Source organism: Phaseolus vulgaris, chromosome 4 (genome assembly GCF_000499845.2).
Source record: "Phaseolus vulgaris cultivar G19833 chromosome 4, P. vulgaris v2.0, whole genome shotgun sequence".
Lineage (NCBI taxonomy): Eukaryota > Viridiplantae > Streptophyta > Magnoliopsida > Fabales > Fabaceae > Phaseolus > Phaseolus vulgaris.
The window spans coordinates 19,801,544-19,824,347 of record NC_023756.2 but is presented as its reverse complement, the minus strand read 5'-3'; the positions used below and the strand labels follow the sequence as shown (position 1 = coordinate 19,824,347).

Genomic DNA, 22,804 nt, shown 5'->3' with positions numbered 1-22,804 from the left:
ACTAAGTGGTTTGAGAATTTCATGATGAAAGTAAATGGGGAGTTATGAGGTTTAGGATAAGTCGTTTGTATTTGTAAACAAGAAGTTAGAGAATATAATCTAGTATAAAAGTTATAAAAATGATTTAATGTACATCAAGCATAACTAATATAATATTTGAATAAGTTTTTGTATGGTTGAACATGAAGAAAAAATGACTCCATATGTCCTTGTTTGTCTGGCTTATAAAAGACTGAAGTGGAGTATCAAAGACCTGAGATAATGTTACAATCATTGGACATGACTAAGTATAAATAGAGTTGTGTTGTTTATGTGTGGTTCCTTTTCCACAAACAATGAGAGTACATAATCGAATTTGGATTGTGGTAGACTGAGGAATGAAATATGCAAAATTCCTTTTGGAGATGATGCATGGAGCTTGAAAAGATTATTAATTTTAGTGGAAGTATTATCTTGGAAAAAACAATGTTGTTGCATATGATTAAAGTTACGAGGAGACGAAAGTATCAACACTTAAGATTACATGGTTGGAGTACAACAATAATGACTCCATCATCTTTGCCAAGTTTATTTTATGCCTTTGATTTAGTTAATGATAAGCAATCATTAATTATTTTTTTACAAACGACCTACTGCCGAAATTGGTAGGTAAAATAGTGTTATCTACATTTTCCCTATAAAAACTATACGTAAGTAAATTCGGCTTAGATAACGTTACCTATATTTATTAATATTATATTTATAATAATATTTATTAATATTATATTTATAATAATATTGTAATAAATTAATAATACTAATAATTATATTTATAATATTAATAATAATATAATACTAATAATATCAATATGTAATTATCTACATATTTAAATTCGTGCATTATTACCTACATATAAATATATGGATAATATCTATAGGTAAAAGGTTGTACGTAATATCCGTAGGAAACAATTTCTTATCCTGATCCGTCAAAATTACGCATGAATTTTACTTACAATTTTTTTCCACCAAACTACTTCACTTTTATGTACAAAAAAAATCCATAAATAACTCAATTTTATCTACTAATAATAATTCTTAGGTAAGTTAAAATTTATATACAAATTAAAGTTCGTAGGTGTTGGAAAATTTTCTTAGTGAATATGTTTATGCTATTTTAGTTTGGCCCATTAATATGTCTTGTGTTCACTTTCCCATACAAAATAAGAAATATTGTTTTTCTAGATGCTACCATAAGGTTTGTTTGTTGAACAAGATGTTTACATGTCTCCAAATCCAAGTGGAAAGCTTGATGACCTTGTTGTTGTTGAGTGTGTGTCTAGTTGTTTGAAACTTGTTAATTCACTCCTTAAGATGATCCAAGTCCATTTGAATCTTTAACCTTTTCAAAATATGGGTTTTATAAAAAGTTGTTGAAATTTCAACAGGTTGAAATTTCAAAACAACAGGTTGTTTTGCTCTTAGAGGTTTTTGAAAAAGATTGAAAGTTGTTTGACTTGGTTGACTTTGCTGTCAAACCAAATCAATCGATTGTTTCGACAAAACAATCGATTGTTTTTTCTGAAAACCTTAACCAAATTTTGTTAAGTGGTTTTAATATGTTTTAAATGATCCTAACTACCTTGGCTCTTTTATTAAATGTTTTTGACCACTTGGTTGGTCTATATAAAGGTGGTTTTATGCTCTTAATATGGAAGTAAAAAAAAGTTTATCAAAAATAGTTTTTCCAAGATTTGAAAGAGCTTTGGATCATTATTAAGTGTGCGGAATAAGATTGGGTTGTATTCTGAACTTTAAGCTTTGTAATACCCAGGTGTATTCCATTCTCTTCTTCCTTGATTACTGTATTTCTGTATTTGTGTTGCTAAGGAGTGTTGTGTGTTTTTGAGGTGTTCAAGATCAACACTCTTAGTGTGGTTTGCCAAAGGTAGTGTGTTTCTTGAGGAGTTCAAGGTCATTACTTTGGTGTGTGGTGTTTGTAATCTGGTTTTGATTGCATAGTGGATTACCCAATGGTTTCTGAGGACTGGATGTAGCTCTTGGTGTAAGAGTGAACCAGTATAAATTTGTTTGTGTGATTCTCTCTTTCCCTTATCTCACATATATCTGTTTTAAGTTGTTTTTTATTAACTGTTGATAAAAACAACCGGTTGAATTGCAAAAACAACCGGTTTATTTTCTGGAAATCAACTAAAACAACTTTGTGCTTTGCTTTCCTTAGTTTCTTTCTCGGTGATTCTTCATTATCTTTCATTATACCTTCAAAGTTTTCGAAAATCTTTTATAAAAAATTCACGCCCCTTCTTATTTAAGGTCATATATTCTAACAATTGGCATCAAGAGCTTGGTTCTTAAAAGATATTCAAGTTTGATCCTAAAAACCTTTTTCTTATGGCTAAAAAATTACCTTTTGGGCAGGGTGCCTCAATAAACAGGTCACCTTTATTTTGTGGTTTGAACTATCAGTTTTGGAAGGTTAGAATGAAAATTTTTGTTGAATCACTAGATAGAGGAATTTGGGATGCAATAGAAAAGGGTTCTTTTATTCCTATGTTTGAAAAAGATAATGTTTTCTTTGAAAAACCTTGGTCCCAATGGACTGAGAGCGAAAGTAAAAGAGCAAAGCTTGATTGCATTGCAAAATATATTATCACCTCTGCCTTAAATTCTAATGAGTTTTTCAGGGTCTCAAAATGTGGATTTGCTAAAGAGATGTGGGATACACTTGAAGTAACTCACGAGGGAACCAATGAAATAAAGAGAGCAAGGAGAAGAAGTCAAGCAAGAAAGAAAAGAAAACAAAATAAAAAAGAAGTCAATCTATGTTTGATGGACAAGGAAGAAGATGATGCAAGTAGTGTAAGTTCTTGTACTTCTTTAAATGCTGAAAATTATAGTCAACTTCTTCAAGCTTTTAAAGAAACACACGAGGAAGCTAACCGATTGGCAATCTTGAACAACTGGTTAAAAGGGTTGAATAACTGGCTTGAAAACAAAGTCAAGGCACTAGAAGAAGAGTTGGAGAATTCAAAAACTGATTTTGAAAATCTAGAAATGCTTTACAAGAACTCTTCTTGCAAGTGTGACTCACTTGTTTTTGAAAATTGTGAATCTCTTGAAAAGAAGGTTCACTACCTTGTGAAAACTGTGGATAAACTTTCAAAGGGTAAATCTAACTTTGAGACTGCTTGCCATCTCAAAATTTTGCTTTTGGAAAAACAAGTTTAGGTTTTAATCCACATAGCAACAAAACTGAGTTTTCAAAGTCTTTTTCAAAACTGTAAGAAAAACAACCGATTGAAAAATCGAAACACGGTTGTTACATGTTTTTTATTGCATTAAGAGAGACCACTCAATTAGATTCTGCAATATAAGGAAGTTTTCTGTTCCTAAAGGTATTTTGAAATGGGTTCCTAAGGTTTCTGAGGTTCCTAAGGTTCCTACTAACATCATTGGACCCAAATTCATCAGGGGAGCAAATCTTGCTTCTTAATTTTTTCTTGTAGGTATCCTTGGCTGCCAAAAATCATTTTTGGACTTGAAGAATGACTGCTAAAGCGAAGAATATCAAGAGCAAAGACAATTTTTGTACGTACACTTTTCAATTGTATATGTTTTGAAGGTTTTTTTGAATGTCAAGAGACATCCTTTCCACATGCATAATGTTGATCAAAAGAAACTTCAAAGAGAGTATGTGTTGTTTTTTCTCAATTTATGTAAGTATGCCTTGTGACCATATGAACATCTGAAAGTCTTCTTTTTGAGTGAATCTATTGGGGTTCTCTGTGCAAAGGTATGAACAAATTGCATACTGCATTTTCATCAATTTAAAAGGTAATTTTTGGTTATGAAAAATGTTCTTTTTGTTGTCACAGTAAAACAACTGATTGTTTTTTCGAAACAACCGATTGTTTTTCCTCTGGCATCTTTGTATAATGCTGCCAAGTTTGCTTATGCATGATTAAACCATTCCTCTTTTTGAAATCTTTTATTTGGACAAATATACATTGAATGTGCCTCAGAATCTGATAATAAAAGATTATATCCACTTTGAAAGCTCTATGTCATGTTCTATTCTTAAAATGTCAACATTGTTTGTACTGCTGAACTACTGTTTTATCATTCTGATTTCTGCTTTGTACAACCCTTCTCATTGTCTATTTGTGAGAACAAATAGGGGAAGAAGTCTATGCTTGATTTGGTTGTATAGATAGCTTTAAAACTGTGCATTAAATTGTTGCTTTTCTGCACTTGAAAGCACTTGAAGATTTCACTTTTTCTGGTTTTTCTACAAATGTTGTATATGCAGAAAACCAGTTTGTGTGTGTCTTGTTATCTTACTGCTATACATGCTTTATATATGCACCAATTCTGTGTTGCATAACCTTTCAAGTATATGTGCTATGATGAAGAATAATCAAAGTGATGCTTATGGTTCAAGAGCAGACACCTTACTCAAATTCTTGACAAGTCAAAATTCATGACCTATGTAAAGTAAGTTGTATATGTTCTTCCTATGCTTTTGGCTTCATAAGACCAAATGAAATTCTAATCATGCTTGAGGTAATGCAAAGGTATAAATGTATTTCATTATGCATTTCCCATCACTTTGAAAGATGATTTGGTTTGAAAAATAACATTTTCTTGCTGTCTCAGAAAAACAACCGATTGTTTTCACGAATCAACCGATTGTTTTACCTCTGACACATTTGAATAAAGCTGTTATAATTTCTTATGCATGATTACAGCTGTTTCTTTTCTTTCATAACCCATTATGAGTCAAATATGCATTTTTTGTGCTTCCGAATTAGATCATAAAGAGATATATTCTTTGTTTTCCTTGAAATTCAAAGCTTTTTATGAATGACAACCACATTGGTGGTCATGGGGTTGATGGATATTTGTGAATGTATCTTTGGAACGTCTGGAAGGTTTGCTCTTGACAGAAGAAATAATATTTCTACCAAATCCACCTCTTGAGCAATCATTTGACCAACTTGAACTGTTGGATGAAGAAAAGATAGGGGGAGAAACTATGGTCTCCTTGCTGAAATTTCTGGGGTCTATGGTATTTTGCTGTTGTCATAGCCCTGATACACCATAGAATGTTGTTGTAGTTCTGATATGGTATCACAGGTTTGTTGTTGCAATGGTCCTGCTACACACATTGGTATTCTGGTTTTTCTTAATTCTGTTTTTACCCCTTCTTCTATTCTATTTGTGAAGAGAAATAGGGGGAGAATTATATGGTTTGTATGTTGCTATGTATCTGCTACATATCTGCTTTAAAACTGGGTTTATATGATTTAGTTAGTTGTTGCATAACTATGATTTTGCACCTTGTTTTCACACTGATTTTGCTGGTTTTCCTTATGAGAATCACATAGTGAAAAATGGTTATATGGTGCTAATGATATATGGATATGATTACTGTTGATACATGCACAAATTATGTTTTGCAGGTACTAACAAAATCAAACAGAACATCACAAGCACATCACCAGCAAACCAAGGACTTGTCTTCATCAAATAGGGGGAGATTGTCTTCATCACATTACACCTTTGATAAATATCACATAGAGATCTTGTCCCTATGACAAGAATTTCATCAACTTCAACATCAAAGAGGTGTGGATTTTTCGGAAATTGCTTTCTTACTGCTCATCCGAATTCCATTGTTGATCTTCCATGAACTTTACATCTCTACTAACAAGATTTTTTTCATTTTATGGTTCGAAAATTTTGTAAGCTTTAGAGATGTTACTATATCCAATAAAAAATTTGGTTTCAACATTTTTGTCAAGTTTGTCCCTTTTAACATATGGAACATAAGAAAAATAAACACATAAAAACAAATCTCAATTTTTGTAAATCTGGTATGTACCCAAACCAGCTTTCAAATGGATTGTTTTTGTTCAAAACTATAGCTGATCCTGTTCAGAAAAAAATACAATTGTGTTTGCAGCCTCTACCTACAACTTGTTTGACAAATCCTTCTCATGTAACATACACCTTGTTATCTCGCGATGCTTCTATTTTTCCTCTCACTTACACCATTTTTTTGTGGGGGGTATGACAGTGTAAGTTGGTGTTCAATGCTATCTTCTTCACAGTATTTATAAAAAACGTCAATTGCATGTTGCTTTTGCATTGTTAAACCTTATTATTTTCAAACTGCAACCACTTTGATTCTCTACAAATGTTTAATATTTGTAGAAGATACTAGAAACCTTAGTCATGGATATAAAAATATAAATCGAACAATATCTTATATAATCATCAATAAAAGTAGCATAACATTTATTACCAGTTAAAGACAATACTCTTTGAGGTCCCCCAACATTTGTATGAGGAAATGGTCTTTTGTGGTATGAGGAAATGTTTTTCTGACTGACTTACAGAATTGGCAAGCCACACAATCTACCAACTTGTCTTTAATCACCGAGACACCTTTGACCAAGGCATGTTTCGAAATATATAACAGTTGCATTAGACGAAAATGTTCAAGTCTTTTATGTCATAGATCAATTAGATTTAAAGCATATTGGTTAGATCTCATTTTAACTCTGAACATATCTTTACTTTTAGTTGTTTTAGTCAAACACCAGATAAATTCAAATATGACTTTGAAGCCTATTTTCAACAATCTATGCAACAGTAAGGAAATTTTGATCAATGTTAGATACACATAAAACATTAGAGATATAATTCAAACTTGTTAAGCTTTCAATAACAATGAATCATTTTCCTTTAACTAAGATGAAATAATCATTTCCAATTTTCCCTTTTAAAACTGATGATTTTGTCATACTCTCTAAATAGCTTTTCATCGTTGGTCAAATGGTTTCTGCAGCCGCTATCTATTAACCATGAGTTATTAGAAGTGTTGGTTGTAGCTAAACATGTTGAAACAAAGAGTTTCTCATCTTCTTGCTCCTTCACAATTACTTTTACCTCTTTTTATCTAGACTTGCAGATTCGCTTTACATGTCCAAAATCACTATAGTTTTTACACTTGACATCTAGCCTCCACCGACATTAAATTATCATTTTGCAATGTGGATAAGGAGAAAAGTTCTCACATTATTGATTTTTTTTGAACCTTCTCTCATCTTTTTCTTCGATTTATTGTTCTTTGTTTTTTCTACCTTTATAAACTTGTTCTTTTACATGAAAAACACATTTTATAGTCTCATTTTTCTTTGTTCTCTAGAAGGCATTTACAAATTCTTCCAAGTTGATAGTTAACATATCTTTCACTCAAAAATTGAGATTTTTTACTCATATTTTTCTAGTATAGTAATCATAATTTTTTAACAATATTATTTCATCAGAAAGAATTTAAGAAGTTGAACTTTATTTGTTATACTCATAAGTTTATCAATATAACTTTTAATTATTTTTGTCTTCTTCATGCAATTACATGTCTTTGATTCTTTTAATGACAGTACAGATTATAAGTTTATAGTTATTGTAAAAGTAATTTTTGATATATAAAAAAAAATACATCTCTTTGTCTTTTTTTTTTTTGTCTTCTTCTTTATGATACTTTATTTGAGTTAGATATTCAAAACGTTTAGGAACCTCGTCATTTTTTTAGTACTACCTTCCAAAAATCCAATGTTAACTTTTAGTTTATTTAAAACTAATTATTTTGTAAAATATAAACTATATTTATACATATTTAAAACTCTGTATTTATATAATACAAATATTTTTAATTTTTTTTGTTTATATTAAATTATTTTTGTTGATAAAAATGAATAAAAGTATTACAAGTATTTAATTATATGTCACAATTACTTTTATAATTAAAATTTTATTTTATTGACAATTTATAAATAATATACCTTATTAAAAATGGGGAAATATGTAAGATATTATATATTATCGATCAATTATATCTTTAATCAAATAAAGGGTATTTTATTTTTTGTTGATAAAAAATAATTTATTTAGATATAGTTAAACATATTAAACATCTTTCATAATAAAAATAAATAAATAAATAAAAGTGTGGAAAATGTAATTATTCGTAGAATAAAAGGTCTGGGTTTTTTTTAATAACGAATCCCTACAATGTTATAGCTTAATACCAAATTAATTCTTAATAAATTAATTCCTGTGAAATAAATTGATATAGCGAGGCAGGTACTAAACAGAGGTAGGGTGCGCAACAAATATAACAGAAAAACATTAAAACATTTTTCTTTTCTTTTATCATATAGCTTCTTCATTTTATCATATAACTAAAACTTTGGTATTATATTTTAAAAATTGAAAAAAAAATGGAACATAAAATAGATAAAATAATTATCTGCAATTTAAATATATCAATCTCATAACAAAAAAAATATTTATAATATATATATATATATATATTTCAAAAATAAATAAGATAGTTAAATCTAATTGTGGGTTAAGATATAAAAGATAAAAGTTTGTAAATAAATATGAAATAAGAGTAGAGTGCAAGAAGTAAGATTAGATTTGAGGAATGTAATAAGGAAAATGAAATCTTAATCTTATCTTGATATATTTAATTAATATATTGAATCATACCATAAAGAAATACTAAGTGTGATTATAAGATAAGATTGCATGAACCAATTATGTTTTGTAAGTTGTGTGTGATTTGGGCTATAAAAGTAGTGTAGTCAGGATGGTTGGTGTGGTTGTTTTATTGTTCTTGAAGGGAAGAGAAAGAGAGATCAAAAGAGAAAGAGATATAAGAAGAGAAAGAGATATTGGAAGAGAAAGAGAGACAAAAAGAGAAAGCAACATGACATTTTCTTGCGGTTCTGTAATAACGAGATCAGTGTGGTCTTACAACCTTGAATTGGAGTTCGAGTTGATTCGTTCCATCATTGCCTTGTATCCTTTCATCTCTATGGACCCAGAGTTCCCCGGCGTCATCTTTCAATCGCATCCAGGATTCCGACAGCCACAAAATAACTACGCAGTGATGAAAGCTAATATAGATGGTATGCATCTCATCCAAGTGGGTCTCACCTTTTCAGACAGCCACGACAACCTTCCAACCTTTGGAACCTCGAACCGCTTCATTTGGGAATTCAACTTCTGTGAGTTTGATGTGACACGCCATGCTGATGCTCCTGACTCCATCACCCTCCTCTGAAGTCAAGGCATGGATTTTGACAAGAATCGAAAGTATGGAGTGAGCATTGTGCGATTTGTCGAGTTGATGATGCTCTCAGGACTCCTCTGCAACAATAATATTCAGTGGATTGCTTTTCACAGTGCCTATGATTTTGGGTACATGTTGAAGATATTGAGCCAACGCTTTTTTTATATGCAACCATATTTACCTCCCAACTTAGGTGACTTTCTTCAACTTGTTAAATTCTTCTTTGGATACAGAGTATATGACGTCAAACATCTCATCAGATTTTGTCCCAACCTTCATGGCAGTTTAGACAGAGTTTCTGAGTCCCTAGGTTTGGATAATAATGCCAGAAAAAGTCATCATGCAGGCTTCGATAGCTTAGTCACTCTCCATGTTTTTAATAAAATTAAAACTCTCTATTTTCATACACAGCCTGACTTACTAGAACATGCAGGTGTGTTCTATGGCTTAGAGATGCCTTGATTTTTCTTTTTTACCATCTTTCTACTTGTATTCTCTTTCATTACGATAAAATTTTCAGATTCTACAATAATATATATCACTCCATTTTATTCTAGATATCTCTCTTTCTTTTTTTCCCCTTATATATGTTTCTTCTTTAGTAATACTGTTGGAGATCCCACATCGACTAGAGATTAGAGCATTTCATTGTATATAAGTGGGTGCAAACCTCAACCCTATGAGCCGGTTTTATGGGGTTGAGTTAGGCTTAAAGTCCACTTCGTAATATGGTATCAGAGTCATATTTGAGCCTATCCTAGCGAGTGTTTGTGTTGGGCCTATCGTGCCACCCGCTATCGGACCACCCAAAATATATAGTCCCACGCACGAGTTGGCAATCTCGGCGTGAGGGGGTGTGTTGGAGATCGCACATCGACTAGAGATTAGAGCATTTCATTGTATATAAGTGGGTGCAAACGTCAACCCTATGAGCCGGTTTTATGGGGTTGAGTTAGGCTTAAAGTCCACTTCGTAATAAATACATTTATGTTGTAATGGAATCAATCAAGAAATGTATTCCCTTTTGAAAACTCATTGTAAATTGAAATGAGTGTTGGGTTTTCTCTGTGTCTTCTAAATACACTCAACCAACCTATGAAATTGATTGCTTTTAGGTGCATGACCATTCAATATATCATCTTTTATTTTTATTTCTCAATTAATTTTCGTTTATTTAAAACTAATTATTTGACTTCAAATAAGCAGTAGAAACGGTGACGAAAATTCTCATTGTGAAATGTTCACAGTGTTAGCCTTTGAATACGCACCTTTCATGGACTATCTTTTTGCTGTGTGTGGCCCTCACATATTACAGATAGTGGAATTTTGAATAAATAATTTTATTTTTTAGAAATATATGACTACATAAAAAAAAATTTACGGTAATTACGGAAGTGAACAAAAAAAATAGATTTTAAAGATATATAGGTTATCTTACCCCGATCCCGCACTTTATTTTATATTTTGTTTCTAATGTTATTTAACAATTATTTTATTGCTTAACTATATATGTGTAGAGTGTACATGTATTTCTTTATTTTATCATATAACTAAAACTTTGGTTATAGATTTTTTTTTTAAATTGATAAAAAGAAATGGGACATAAAATAGATAAAATAATTACAATACAAAAAGTCTTATTTTTAAAGAGAGGTTTGTTAACAAAGGTTTAAAAGACCTCTCCAATAAGAAAAAGTGTACAAAAGAGGTTTTCTAAACCCGAAGTAAGTATAGGTAGTTTTTAGGAAATCCAACAAATTTTATTAATTTCCCACTTCCGCGTTTTTTAACATTGAGTTGGCACCGCATATTGCTTTTAACAATTTTGGAGGCATAGCATTTCACGCATTCTCAAATAGTTCAAGATGTATGTCTAATATTTGGGAATTTTGATGTGAAGTGTAAAAAATTGTTCTAAATTTGTTTACAAATTTTGTAACTGATTTTCACGATCTTTTTATGATGTAACATAAAAATAAATAAATTCAAGCAATCATAACTGTTGATTAATTAGTGAAACTCTCAACTGTTTAAGTTCCGTACATACTTATTGGCTTAATTAGTTCAATTCTTTATTGTTGTCATTATATGTTCCAACTAATCATCCTATCTAATTTTCATGTACTACAATATCAACCACATTTGAATATAGATTCAACACATTTGAATTTTCAAGCCATGTCTATATCATTTCATTGTTTTAATCTTTAGACACAAAGTCTGTTTAATAATTTTTCAATTCAAATTAATATTCCAGTTCTCACAATAATATTTAAGAACAAAATAAAACTAGAAAGAAAATTCAACAAATAAAATAAAACTAAAAATATAAGAAAATTAAACAACTAAAAAAAGTAAATAAAACAAACTAAAAGGAAATAATAACTAGAAAGATAACCGTATTTTGTGCTCAATCATCTCTTCCTAGCAACTCATCCATCTGTACTAAAATCCCCATCTACAGTTGTAGATGGTCTTGTTTCATCTGTTGGATATACTCTAGGAAAAGAATACATGTCCCCAGGTTATACATGTTCTGGGGTCATCAAACTCAATTTCACCACACAACACATAACATTAAACAAAAACTAAACAAAAAACACAAAAACAAAACATAGTAATTAAAATACTAGATTGTCTCTCAGCAACCGCTTGTTTAATGTCATATAGCTTGATGCATTTTTTCCTGGGTCCTCCAATCCCATTGATCCATAGATTACCAACGAATCCAACAGAAAGGATCAGGATAAGTTCAATACAACCCAAGCCGTGCATCTCATATGTCACTGTGTGCATGAACTCCCCCATCAGCTTCTCACCACCTGATATCTTAGTCTATGTGACTTAAATCATCAGTGAAGCTCGGAGATCTCTGTTACCACATAGGCATCAATACTTAATACACAGCAAACATCAGTCCATACATTATCCCAAATGTATGAATTCAATTCCATACCATTCTGTCATACAATATCATTCAAAAAGTTATCCACAATATTCAAAAGTTTATTTGACATAAAAAAAATAACACTTTAATACTAAATCATCAAAACCCAATATTTCCACAAATTTAAATAATATATAAACAAACAACCCAATATAAATAAACACACAACATCCCTACAAGAGAAATTGAATATTGGGACCACGTCCCTTCCGCATTCAGATCTTCTATCCTAGGGTGCTATTAAAAATTAAATTTAGCTTCCCTTACCTCAATTGCTTGCTTTCCAAGCAACTTTTAGAATTTTATTCCCCACCGTTTGGATAAACTTCAAGATTTACGGGCCTAATGCAAATTATCCAAACAGAACAAAATTTCAGTATATAATAGAATAAGTTGAGAGGATTAAACTTCTCAACTGACCCCACCAAGATTGATGACTAAATCCTAAAGAAAAACAGAGAACAAAGGATATTTAGAGTAAAAATAAACTTACTCTGTTTGAAAATCTGATCGGGTAGAAATGTTCCTTAACTCGTCATCTACAACGTGATCTGATCAGATTCTAAAATAGATGAAGATTGGGAGAGAAAATTAAGAGAGAGGGAAAGAAGAGAATATGGAAAGAGAGAGAAATAGAGATAAGGAAGAAAAAGAAGAAGAAAGAAACTGTGGGCAGAGGGAGGGGTTGTGGTTTTTTTTTAAACGCTGTTACAGTTGGTTTGTTCTAAAAATAGATCGCTCTAAGAAAAATAAAATATATTCAAAACAATGTCTAAAGTTACTTTTATTCTTACAATTTTATTTTATTGGCAATTTATAAATAATATATTTGAATTAAAATTGTAAAATATTTCAGATATTATATATTATTGATCAATAATATCTTTAAGCAAAATCAGGAGAAAAGTTATTCAGATTAAAAGGCTTGATAACAAATAAATAAATAAAAATAGTTACTTACGTTAGTTTCCTGTCAATTAGAGAATATTTTTATACAAGTGTCACAAATATACATTCTGTTAATCATTTTGATATGGTCTCTATTAAAACACAGAAATGTTGTTAATCGATGTGATATATATGCATTTTTTTTTTTACTAATTCTATAATTTTTATAATATTGTATATAATTAATATGAAATATTGTGGAATTAAAAATATATAGTCAAAATTAAGTTGATAATAAGATGACAGGTTGATAATGATATGATTCTCTAGTACCATATGTAATATGTGGATAACAAACTATCTCATTTATGTGTAGGTTTACATTTGTTTCTTTATTTTATTAACCACTTTAATATTATTGAGTTATATTTTAATATAAAAAATTCTTTAATTGGTTAAAGATCGATAATGTATAATATTTTAAATATAAATTTTAGTTTTAGATTTTAAAACTTTTAAAATAGAGAAAAATAATGTAACATAAATAAAAAAATTTATCAACAAATAGCAATGAAATTAAATGGAACCACTTCAGGAATGGACAACCCTTATACAAAATGATGCTCACAAAATACATTTTCGTCTACATTCTTATTGTCTGTCCCAACTCTATCAATAAGTAACATAAAATAATTATCTGGAATTTAATTCTGTCAGACTTAAGTATTTGCACTTTCAAATCTTAATTTTAATACATCAATTTAGTATTTTTTATACAACTTAACTTTTAGTTTATTTAAAACTAATTATTTTGTAAAATATAAACTATATTTATACATCTTTAAAAATCTGTATTTATATAATACAAATATTTTTAATTTTTATATATTAAATTATTTTTGTTGATAAAATGAATAAAGGTATTAAAAGTATTTAAATTAATTTTATATCTCACAATTACTTTTATAATTAAAATTTTATTTTGTTGACAATTTATAAATAATATACCTTATTAAAAATGGGGAAATATGTAAGATATTATATATTATCAATCAATTATATCTTTAATCAATTAAAGGGAATTTTATTTTTTGTCGACAAACAATAATTTTTTTAGATATAGTGAAACATATTAAACATCTTTCATAATAAAAATAAATAAATAAATAAAGTTTCGAAAATTTAATTATTCATAGAATAAAAAGTTTGGGGTTTTTTTAATAACGAATCCCTGCAATGTTTTAGCTTAATAACAAATTAATTCATAATAAATTAATTCCTGTCAATTAAATTGATATACCTAAACAGAGGTAGGATGCACAACAAATATAACAGAAAAACATTACAACATTTTTCTTTTATTTTATCATATAACTTCTTCATTTTATCATATAACTAAAATTTTGGTATTATATTTTAATATTTTCAATTTTTTTTTTTAAAATGAACATAAAATAGATAAAATATATATCTGCAATTTAAATATATCAATCTCATAAAATAGATAAGCTAGTTATGATTTATTTATAATCATATCCTTAAAAAAAATATTTATATTTTACTTATATCTAGTTTAAAAATAAATAAGATAATTAAATTTAATTGTGGGTTGAGATATAAAAGATACCTATCATTCATTCTGAAATTTTCAACACCTAAAATATGTATTAAAAAGATAAAAGTTTGTAAATAAATATGAAATAAAGAGTAGAGTGGATGAAGTAAGATTAGATTTGAGGAATGTAATCTTATATTTTTTTAAATCTGAGAAACTGGAAAAGGGAAAATGCAATCTTAATCTTATCTTGATATATTTAATTAATATATTGAATCATACCATAAAGAAATAATAAATGTGATTATAAGATAAGATTGCAAAAATAGTATAGTCAGGATGGTTGGTGTGGTTGTTTTGTTGTTCTTGAAGGGAAGAGAAAAAGAGATCAAAAGAGAAAGAGATATAAGAAGAGAAAGAGAGACAGAAAGAGAAAGCAACATGGCATTCCCTTGCGGTTCTGTAATAACGAGATCAGTATGGTCTTACAACCTTGAATTGGAGTTCGAGTTGATTCGTTCCATCATTGCCTTGTATCCTTTCATCTCTATGGATACAGAGTTCCCCGGCGTCATCTTTCAATCGCATCCAGGATTCCGACAACCACAAAATAACTACGCAGTGATGAAAGCTAATGTAGACGGTATGCATCTCATCCAAGTGGGTCTCACCTTTTCAGACAGTCAGGGCAACCTTCCAACCTTTGGAACCTCAAACCGCTTCATTTGGGAATTCAACTTTTGTGAGTTTGATGTGACACGCCATGCTCATGCTCCTGACTCCATCACCCTCCTCCGAAGTCAAGGCATGGATTTTGACAAGAATCGAAAGTATGGAGTGAGCATTGTGCGATTTGCCGAGTTGATGATGCTCTCAGGACTCCTCTGCAACAATAATATTCAGTGGATTGCTTTTCACAGTGCCTATGATTTTGGGTACATGGTGAAGATATTGAGCCAACGCTTTTTTTATATGCAACCATTTTTACCTCCCAACTTAGGTGACTTTCTTCAACTTGTTAAATTCTTCTTTGGATACAGAGTATACGACGTCAAACATCTCATCAGATTTTGTCCCAACCTTCATGGTAGTTTAGACAGAGTTTCTGAGTCCCTAGGTTTGGATAATAATGCCAGAAAAAGTCATCATGCTGGCTCCGATAGCTTAGTCACTCTCCATGTTTTTAATAAAATTAAAACTCTCTATTTTCATACACAACCTGACTTACCAGAACGTGCAGGTGTATTCTATGGCTTAGAGATGCCTTGATTATTTTTTTTACCATCTTTGTACTTCTATTCTTTGCAATACAATATATTTCCAGATTCTACAATAATATATATCACTCCATTTTATTCTAACTATCTCTCTTCTTTTTTTTCCCCTTATATATGTTTCTTCTTTAGTAATACATTTATGTTGTGATAGAATCAATCAAGAAATGTATACTCTTTTGAAAACTCATTGTACAGTGGCCAAGTAATTGAAATGAGTGTTGGGTTCTCTCGGTGTCTTCTAAATACATTCAACCAACCTATGAAATTGATTGCTTCTAGGTAGATGACGATTCAATATATCATATTTTATTTTTATTTCTCAATTAATTTTAGTTTATTTAAAACTAATTATTTGACTTCAAATAAGCAGTAGAAACGAAGACGAAAATTCTCATTGTGAAATGTTAAAAGTGTTAAACTTTGAATACGCACCATGCATGGACTATCTTTTTGCTGTGTGTGGCCCTCACATATTACAGATAGTGGAATTTTGAATAAATAATTTTAATTTTTTTTAAATATGAGACTATGAAAAAATTACGGGAGTGAAAAAAAAAAAGATTTTAAAGATATATAGGTTATCTTACCCATCCCGCACTTTATTTTATATTTGTTTCTAATGTTATTTAACAATTACTTAACTATATATTTTTTGGTTATTTTTATTTTTTAACATTCACCAACGTAAAAACAGTTATTCAAATCTCATAATTTAAATTGAAGTTAAAAATATGTAATGACATTTTTTTTATTCTGTTATGGAGTTTATAGTCAAAATTAAGTGATAATATAATAAGATGACAGATTGATAATTATACTATTGTCTAATAAATTGTAATATGTAGCTAACAGACTATCTGATTATATGTGTAGAGTGTACATGTATTTGTTTATTTTATCATATGACTAAAATTTTGGTTATAGAATTTTTTTAAAATTTTAAAAATTGACAAAAAGAAATGGAACATAAAATAGATAAAATAATTACAATACAGAAAATCTTATTTTTAAGAGAGGTTTGTTAACTGAGGTTTAAAAAATCTCCAATAAGATAAGTGTACAGAAGAGGTTTTTTAAACCCCTAGTAAGTATTGGTAGTTTTTAAAAAATGGGAACATATTTTATTAATTCCTCACTTTATTTTCATTTTCGGCGTTTTTTAACATTGAGTTTGGGAGGCACCGGATACTGCTTTTAACAATTTTGGAGGCACAGCATTTCACGCATTCAGAACCATCCCTTGAAAACACTCTTTCCGGTTCGTCTCTTTTTTTCGCTTCTCAGATCAAAGATTCTGAAAAATAAAACAAACAAGAAAATAAATAAATAAAAAACAGAAACTTTAGAATAAAGAAGAAGAAGAAATAAATATTTTTTTTAAAAATTCAAAAAAAGAAAAATAAAACCAGAAGCGTATAATTAAAATTAACTACAAAAATTAAAAAGAAAAAGAAAATAAGAAAAAAGAGAAAATAAATTCAGAAAAATAAAAAATAAGAAATATATAAAAAAAACAAAAAATTACTTCAAATAAAACTAAGAATAAAATAAAAGAAAATATTAAAACTAAAATAAAATGAAAACAAAATAAGAAAATTATTAAAAAAATAAAAACTTACTTAAAATAAATAAAGCGTCACTTGGCTGCTGATCGTATCTTATTTGGTGGTTCTTGGTGTGTTTGCTGCAGTTTTCTTTGTTTTGGTGGCACTATGGTGTTGGGGCTGTTTTTTTGGAGGGGTTGATGCGCAATGTTACGTATTTATGTAGGTGGCGTTGTGGTGTCGGTCCTATTTCATGGAGGGGTTGGTGCGGGATTGAGAATTAGCGTTTTTGTGTAGTGTATTGGTTGGACACCAGACGACCGAATACCGTATCAAATAACATTCATGATATAATAAGGAGGTAATTAGAGGGAATTGTAACTGGTGTTGAAGGAGTTAAAGACATACTTCAAGATACACCTCTATGATATCAGGAAGCCACTACACACATTCTAAGGACCACTACACATGTCTTGGTGAACTGTTTACCTAACCCACACAAGTGGAGACCCAAGTCAACCTATAAGTAGGATTTCTACAGGGGGAAGAAAGTACGTTTTTCATATCATAAGAGAACAAACCAAAACATTAGCACTGACTTGAGCGTCGGAATCGCAGGTACCCCGACCGGCGGAGCACACGCATAGCGAAAAGAAGGACTTCGAAGGATTGGGAGATCATCAGCACGACAGCGAATTGCGTACCAGTGGACAAATATTACCTAGTCGTCGTCATCCATAAAGGTACATGCAGGTTGGTACTGGAGTGGAGCACTAGGTGTGCCTGGTTCGGTGCAGTCAACTTTCTTTTTTAGGTCTAGGATTGGTGGTTCAATGCCTTCTGTTCTTGAGCGGTGTAGTGAGCATGTGGTGATGGCATTCTCATGCAGCTCTTCTTGGATGTTTGTGAATATGGTGCGGAAGCTATGGTGAAAGTGGGCAAGGTCCTCCTAGGAGTTGTGGTGACCTTGAAGGTGCATGAAGTGTATGGAAAAATGGAGGTTCGGCCAGCCCTCTTGGTAGATGGTGAAGAGAAGATTAGGTCCTAGAAACTAAGCAAAGGCAATGTATGGCACTAAATTGGCAGCATAACATTACTCTCATTAATCTTCCAAATACAAGTGATAGGCATCTTCTTTTATAGGCTAAGGAGGCCGTAAATGTTAAGCTAAGGGCAAATGAAATGTAAGCCAAATGAAATGGAAATGTGAGGCACATGGGTTCATGGAGCACATGGGTGCACATGGCTTCACAAAACCGTCCCTTGATTAGTGAAGGCTTCTAGAAACCTTTAGCTAATCAAGGTTAACTCCTCCTTAATTCTAATGTGCAGAAAAATAAACATTTGTCCACATGGCTATGCTATTTACACCCCAATTAAAGCTAAACTACACTTGACGGGCCTTCACGAAATATGTGCTAGTATGTCACTCTCCCATTCATAGCTTGATCCAAGTCTTCTTGTCCTAGACGCTCCTAGCTTGTCCTAGACGCTCCTAGCTTGGCCTTCTTGTCCTAGACGCTCCTAGCTTGGTTTTAGACGCTCCTAGCTTGACTTTAGACGCTCTTGACTTAGCTCTTGCCTTTCATGGAAGGTTGTGCTTGGCCCTCTTCCATCATCCCCTCCCTCTTGAAAAGGATTTGTCGTCAAATCCAATGCTTTTGCTTCTTAGGGGGATGGTTGTGGCTGGATGGTGTCCATCATCTCCTCCTTCTTGAGAAGATCTATCCTCAGATTTTCAGACTTGATCTCGGATAGCAGCGTCTTGCTTCGTCAAGGTGTGTCCTCCCGGATCAAATGTCAATCTATGGGAATCTTGAAACAAAGCAAAGGAGTTCGTGTGAGCATTTGGAGAAAATTTAATTGTGTGAAGTTGCCATTTTTGTTTTTCTTTTGTTTTTGGCAACTTCTCACAATATTTCCCTTTTGATGGTTGTATGTGTCCTCTAATCCTCTTATGTTTTCCAAAATTTCCAATAGTAGTTACCTTTCCCTTAGGCATAATTCCTTTAGGAGATGGTAACAACTTTAAAAGGACAAGAGGACTATGTTCACATACAACTTCAAATGGAGAAATATGAGTAATCTTGTGGACTACTCCATTGTATGCATGCTTAAAAAGAAAAGGATTCTTATCCCAAGAATTTTGGGTGTCCCTCATGATTTCGTGAAGCATAGAAGGAAGAGCTATGTTTTCAAATTTTGGAGCTCTATCCATCACTATTTTTGAAGATAAATCATGGAGGCTTGTCACTTTTCTTAGGAAGAGTTTATTCACATCCATGAAGAAGGAATCAAAACCTTTTGTTGTCCTAGGAAGCTCTAATATGAATTGTGTGTCTTCCCAAGGATCATTTACAAAAGGTGAAGGAGTAAAGAGTTCTTGAGACTTTGCTTTAGGTGTAGTTTGAAAACAAGAATTGTACCTAAAGTAATGTCTTTGAACCTCTTTTCTCACGGGTGACAAAAGTTTTCCTTTTAAAAGCTCTAGAGTTTTATCAACTCTAATTTGGCCCATGAGTTCTCCTTCATGTAGACTTTTTCTCTCATGTGTAAAGAGAGTCTCGGTGGTACAACCATTGTTTATGAAAATTTGTACACTTTGCAATGGTTGTCTCAATAAGACATGACAAGTTGCTCTAGGCACTACTTCACACAAAAATTTGTTTTTGTAGATGCTTATAGATAACTTGACATTCTCTTGGGGATATCCTAGCATATTTGAGAAATAGTCTTTATCTATGCAAGCTTCTTTTAAAGACTCTTCTTTTGTGCTCATGCTTGCAAGTGTTCCTTTACAATAGGTAAGGCTAGGTTGTTCAACAAGAAGCATGTTTTCAAGGGTATTTTCAATGTGCTTGTCTTGTTGAATGACCTTGTGGGAAGGAACACTCTTCTCCCACGCCTTTTGTTTCCCAAAAGTTTTCTCTTTTTCTATTTTCCCTTCATCCCTTTTATGTTTCATTTGTATTTGGTCTTTTACCACTTGATTTGATGACATTTTGGAAAAACATGACTAGACAAAACACATATAGATTCAGAAATTAAAAGACTCAAAGAGCATAAAATGAACCAAATAAAATTGCAATAAGGACTCAAATATCTAAATAAAAAACAGCAACACAAAGTGTATGGAATCCTACAAAAAATTGCACAAAGATTGCTCAAGAACAATTGAACAAGATGCACCGATTGGAATTTCCAAACAGCACACCAATTCAAAGCAAAAATTAAAAAACAGCAAGACAATATGGAATATGAAGAACAACAAGGAAATAAGAAGAACTCAAAATGAAAATGACCAAGAACTACTCATCTTTGAAGAACCTATGCTCATGATACCAAATGATGACATTCTCATGGAGCTCTTCTTGGATGTTTGTGAATATGGTGCGGAAGCTATGGTGAAAGAGGGCAAGGTCCTCCTAGGAGTTGTGGTGACCTTGAAGGTGCATGAAGTGTATGGAAAAAGGGAGGTTCGGCCAACCCTCTTGGTAGATGGTGAAGAGAAGATTAGGTCCTAGAAACTAGGCAAAGGCAATGTATGGCACTAAATTGGCAGCATAACATTACTCTCATTAATCTTCCAAATACAAGTGATAGGCATCTCCTTTTATAGGCTAAGGAGGCCGTAAATGTTAAGCTAAGTGCAAATGAAATGTAAGCAAAATGAAATGGAAATGTGAGGCACATGGGTTCATGGAGCACATGGGTGCACATGTCTTCACAAAACCGTCCCTTGATTAGTGAAGGCTTCTAGAAACCTTTAGCTAATCAAGGTTAACTCCTCCTTAATTCTAATGTGCAGAAAAATAAACATTTGTCCACATGGCTATGCTATTTACACCCCAATTAAAGCTAAACTACACTTGACGGGCCTTCACGGAATATGTGCTAGTATGCCACTCTCCCATTCATAGCTTGATCCAAGTCTTCTTGTCCTAGACGCTCCTAGCTTGTCCTAGACGCTCCTAGCTTGGCCTTCTTGTCCTAGATGCTCATAGCTTGGTTTTAGACGCTCCTAGCTTGACCTTAGACGCTCTTGACTTGGCTCTTGCCTTTCATGGAAGGTTGTGCTTGGCCTTCTTCCATCATGTGGTCATTGCAGTTCTGCTTTAAATTGTGGGAGTGGTGCCTTCATGAGCGTGGTTGTTGCTAGATTGCAGTGCGTGAGGCGGTTCTTCCAAGCGGTGCAGATTGTGGTGTGCTGCTTTGTTCTGGGTGCAATGGATTCTTTTTACTGCAACTAGGTTTGTGGACGTGTGCAGAGACACTTGCATTTTCAAGCGGCTCAGAGTGTAGAACTTGTTATTCTTTGTTTTCAATCCTGTTTGGGGACTCTTTGTTATACAAAAAAGTATTCGTTCTCTCTCCTTCGAAGGTTTCGGGGCGGCTAGGTTAGCATGGTTGGCATTAATAACACCTAATAAAATGATGAGTAGGAAAGTAAAAAAATTAAATTGGAGGAAATAGATCATTGGGTCGAGTATGCTACCATGAGTGAGGAATATCAATATTGTTGGTAAAGAAAAAGGATGAAGAATCTAGATTATGTGTGGATTTTCGAAAGAAAAACGAGATTGTTGAGTGATGATGGATCAAGTTGAATGAAACATTGTTGATTAAAAAAAAAGTTGCATGAAACATCAATGTTTTCTAAGTAGACATGAGATTTGGGTATCCAAAACAAAAAAATAGTGAAGGTGTGTATAAAACAACCTATAAATCCAAATGATCGATTAGAGTGAGTAACAATGTCGGTACAAGGCTATCATGGAAACGAAAAGTTATGTGGATTTATCTTATTGTTACAAGAGGTTGATTAGTTACATTCAATATTGTAAGAATCTTAAGTACTTGTTTGATCATAAGAGACTAGACACAAGACAAAGATATTGGTGAAGTTATTAAGGGAGTAAGATTTCAAGTTTATGTGTCACCCGAGAAAGGAAAATTTGGTTGAACTAGCATGAGCAAGAAGACAATTCAAGTGTCAAATGTAATGGTTAAAGACTCAAATTAATGAAGTGTAAACAACTAAGTGGTTTGAGAATTTCATGATGGAAGTAAATGGGGAATTATGAGGTTTAGGATAAGTCGTTTGTATTTGTAAACAAGAAGTTAGAGAATATAATCTAGTATAAAAGTTATAAAAATGATTTAATGTACATCAAGCATAACTAATATAATATTTGAAGAAGTTTTTGTATGGTTGAACATGAAGAAAAAATGACTCCATATGTCCTTGTTTGTCTGACTTATAAAAGACTGAAGTGGAGTATCAAAGACCTGAGATAATGTTACAATCATTGGACATGACTAAGTATAAATAGAGTTGTGTTGTTTATGTGTGGTTCCTTTTCCACAAACAATGAGAGTACATAATCGAATTTGGATTGTGGTAGACTGAGGAATGAAATATGCAAAATTCCTTTTGGAGAAGAT

General features: G+C 31.6%; 1 protein-coding gene, 1 long non-coding RNA gene and 1 pseudogene across 3 annotated transcripts; 2 read left to right on the top strand and 1 right to left on the bottom strand.

Annotated features, from left to right (window-relative positions):
* Positions 1 to 8,662: 8,662 nt before the first annotated feature.
* On the top strand, positions 8,663 to 9,610 carry LOC137838439 (probable CCR4-associated factor 1 homolog 9; annotated as a pseudogene).
* Positions 9,611 to 11,485: 1,875 nt separating this feature from the next.
* On the bottom strand, positions 11,486 to 12,774 carry LOC137836461 (uncharacterized). Of its 2 annotated transcripts, none has more exons than XR_011085288.1 (3): positions 12,589 to 12,774; positions 12,363 to 12,437; positions 11,486 to 12,108 (listed from the first exon to the last, which is right to left on the bottom strand). It is a non-coding gene; the product is annotated as an uncharacterized lncRNA (long non-coding RNA). The 2 variants fall into 2 exon arrangements; XR_011085289.1 differs by having other exon boundaries at positions 11,486 to 12,020.
* Positions 12,775 to 14,979: 2,205 nt separating this feature from the next.
* On the top strand, positions 14,980 to 15,807 carry LOC137838437 (probable CCR4-associated factor 1 homolog 9). The gene has a single exon (XM_068647683.1). The coding sequence runs from the start codon at positions 14,980 to 14,982 to the stop codon at positions 15,805 to 15,807; it is 828 nt and encodes a 275-aa protein (XP_068503784.1).
* Positions 15,808 to 22,804: the final 6,997 nt, after the last annotated feature.

Bases quoted from the DNA above. Each gene is read 5' to 3' on its own strand.
- LOC137838437 (XM_068647683.1), top strand. From the start codon at position 14,980: ATGGCATTCCCTTGCGGTTCTGTAATAACGAGATCAGTATGGTCTTAC.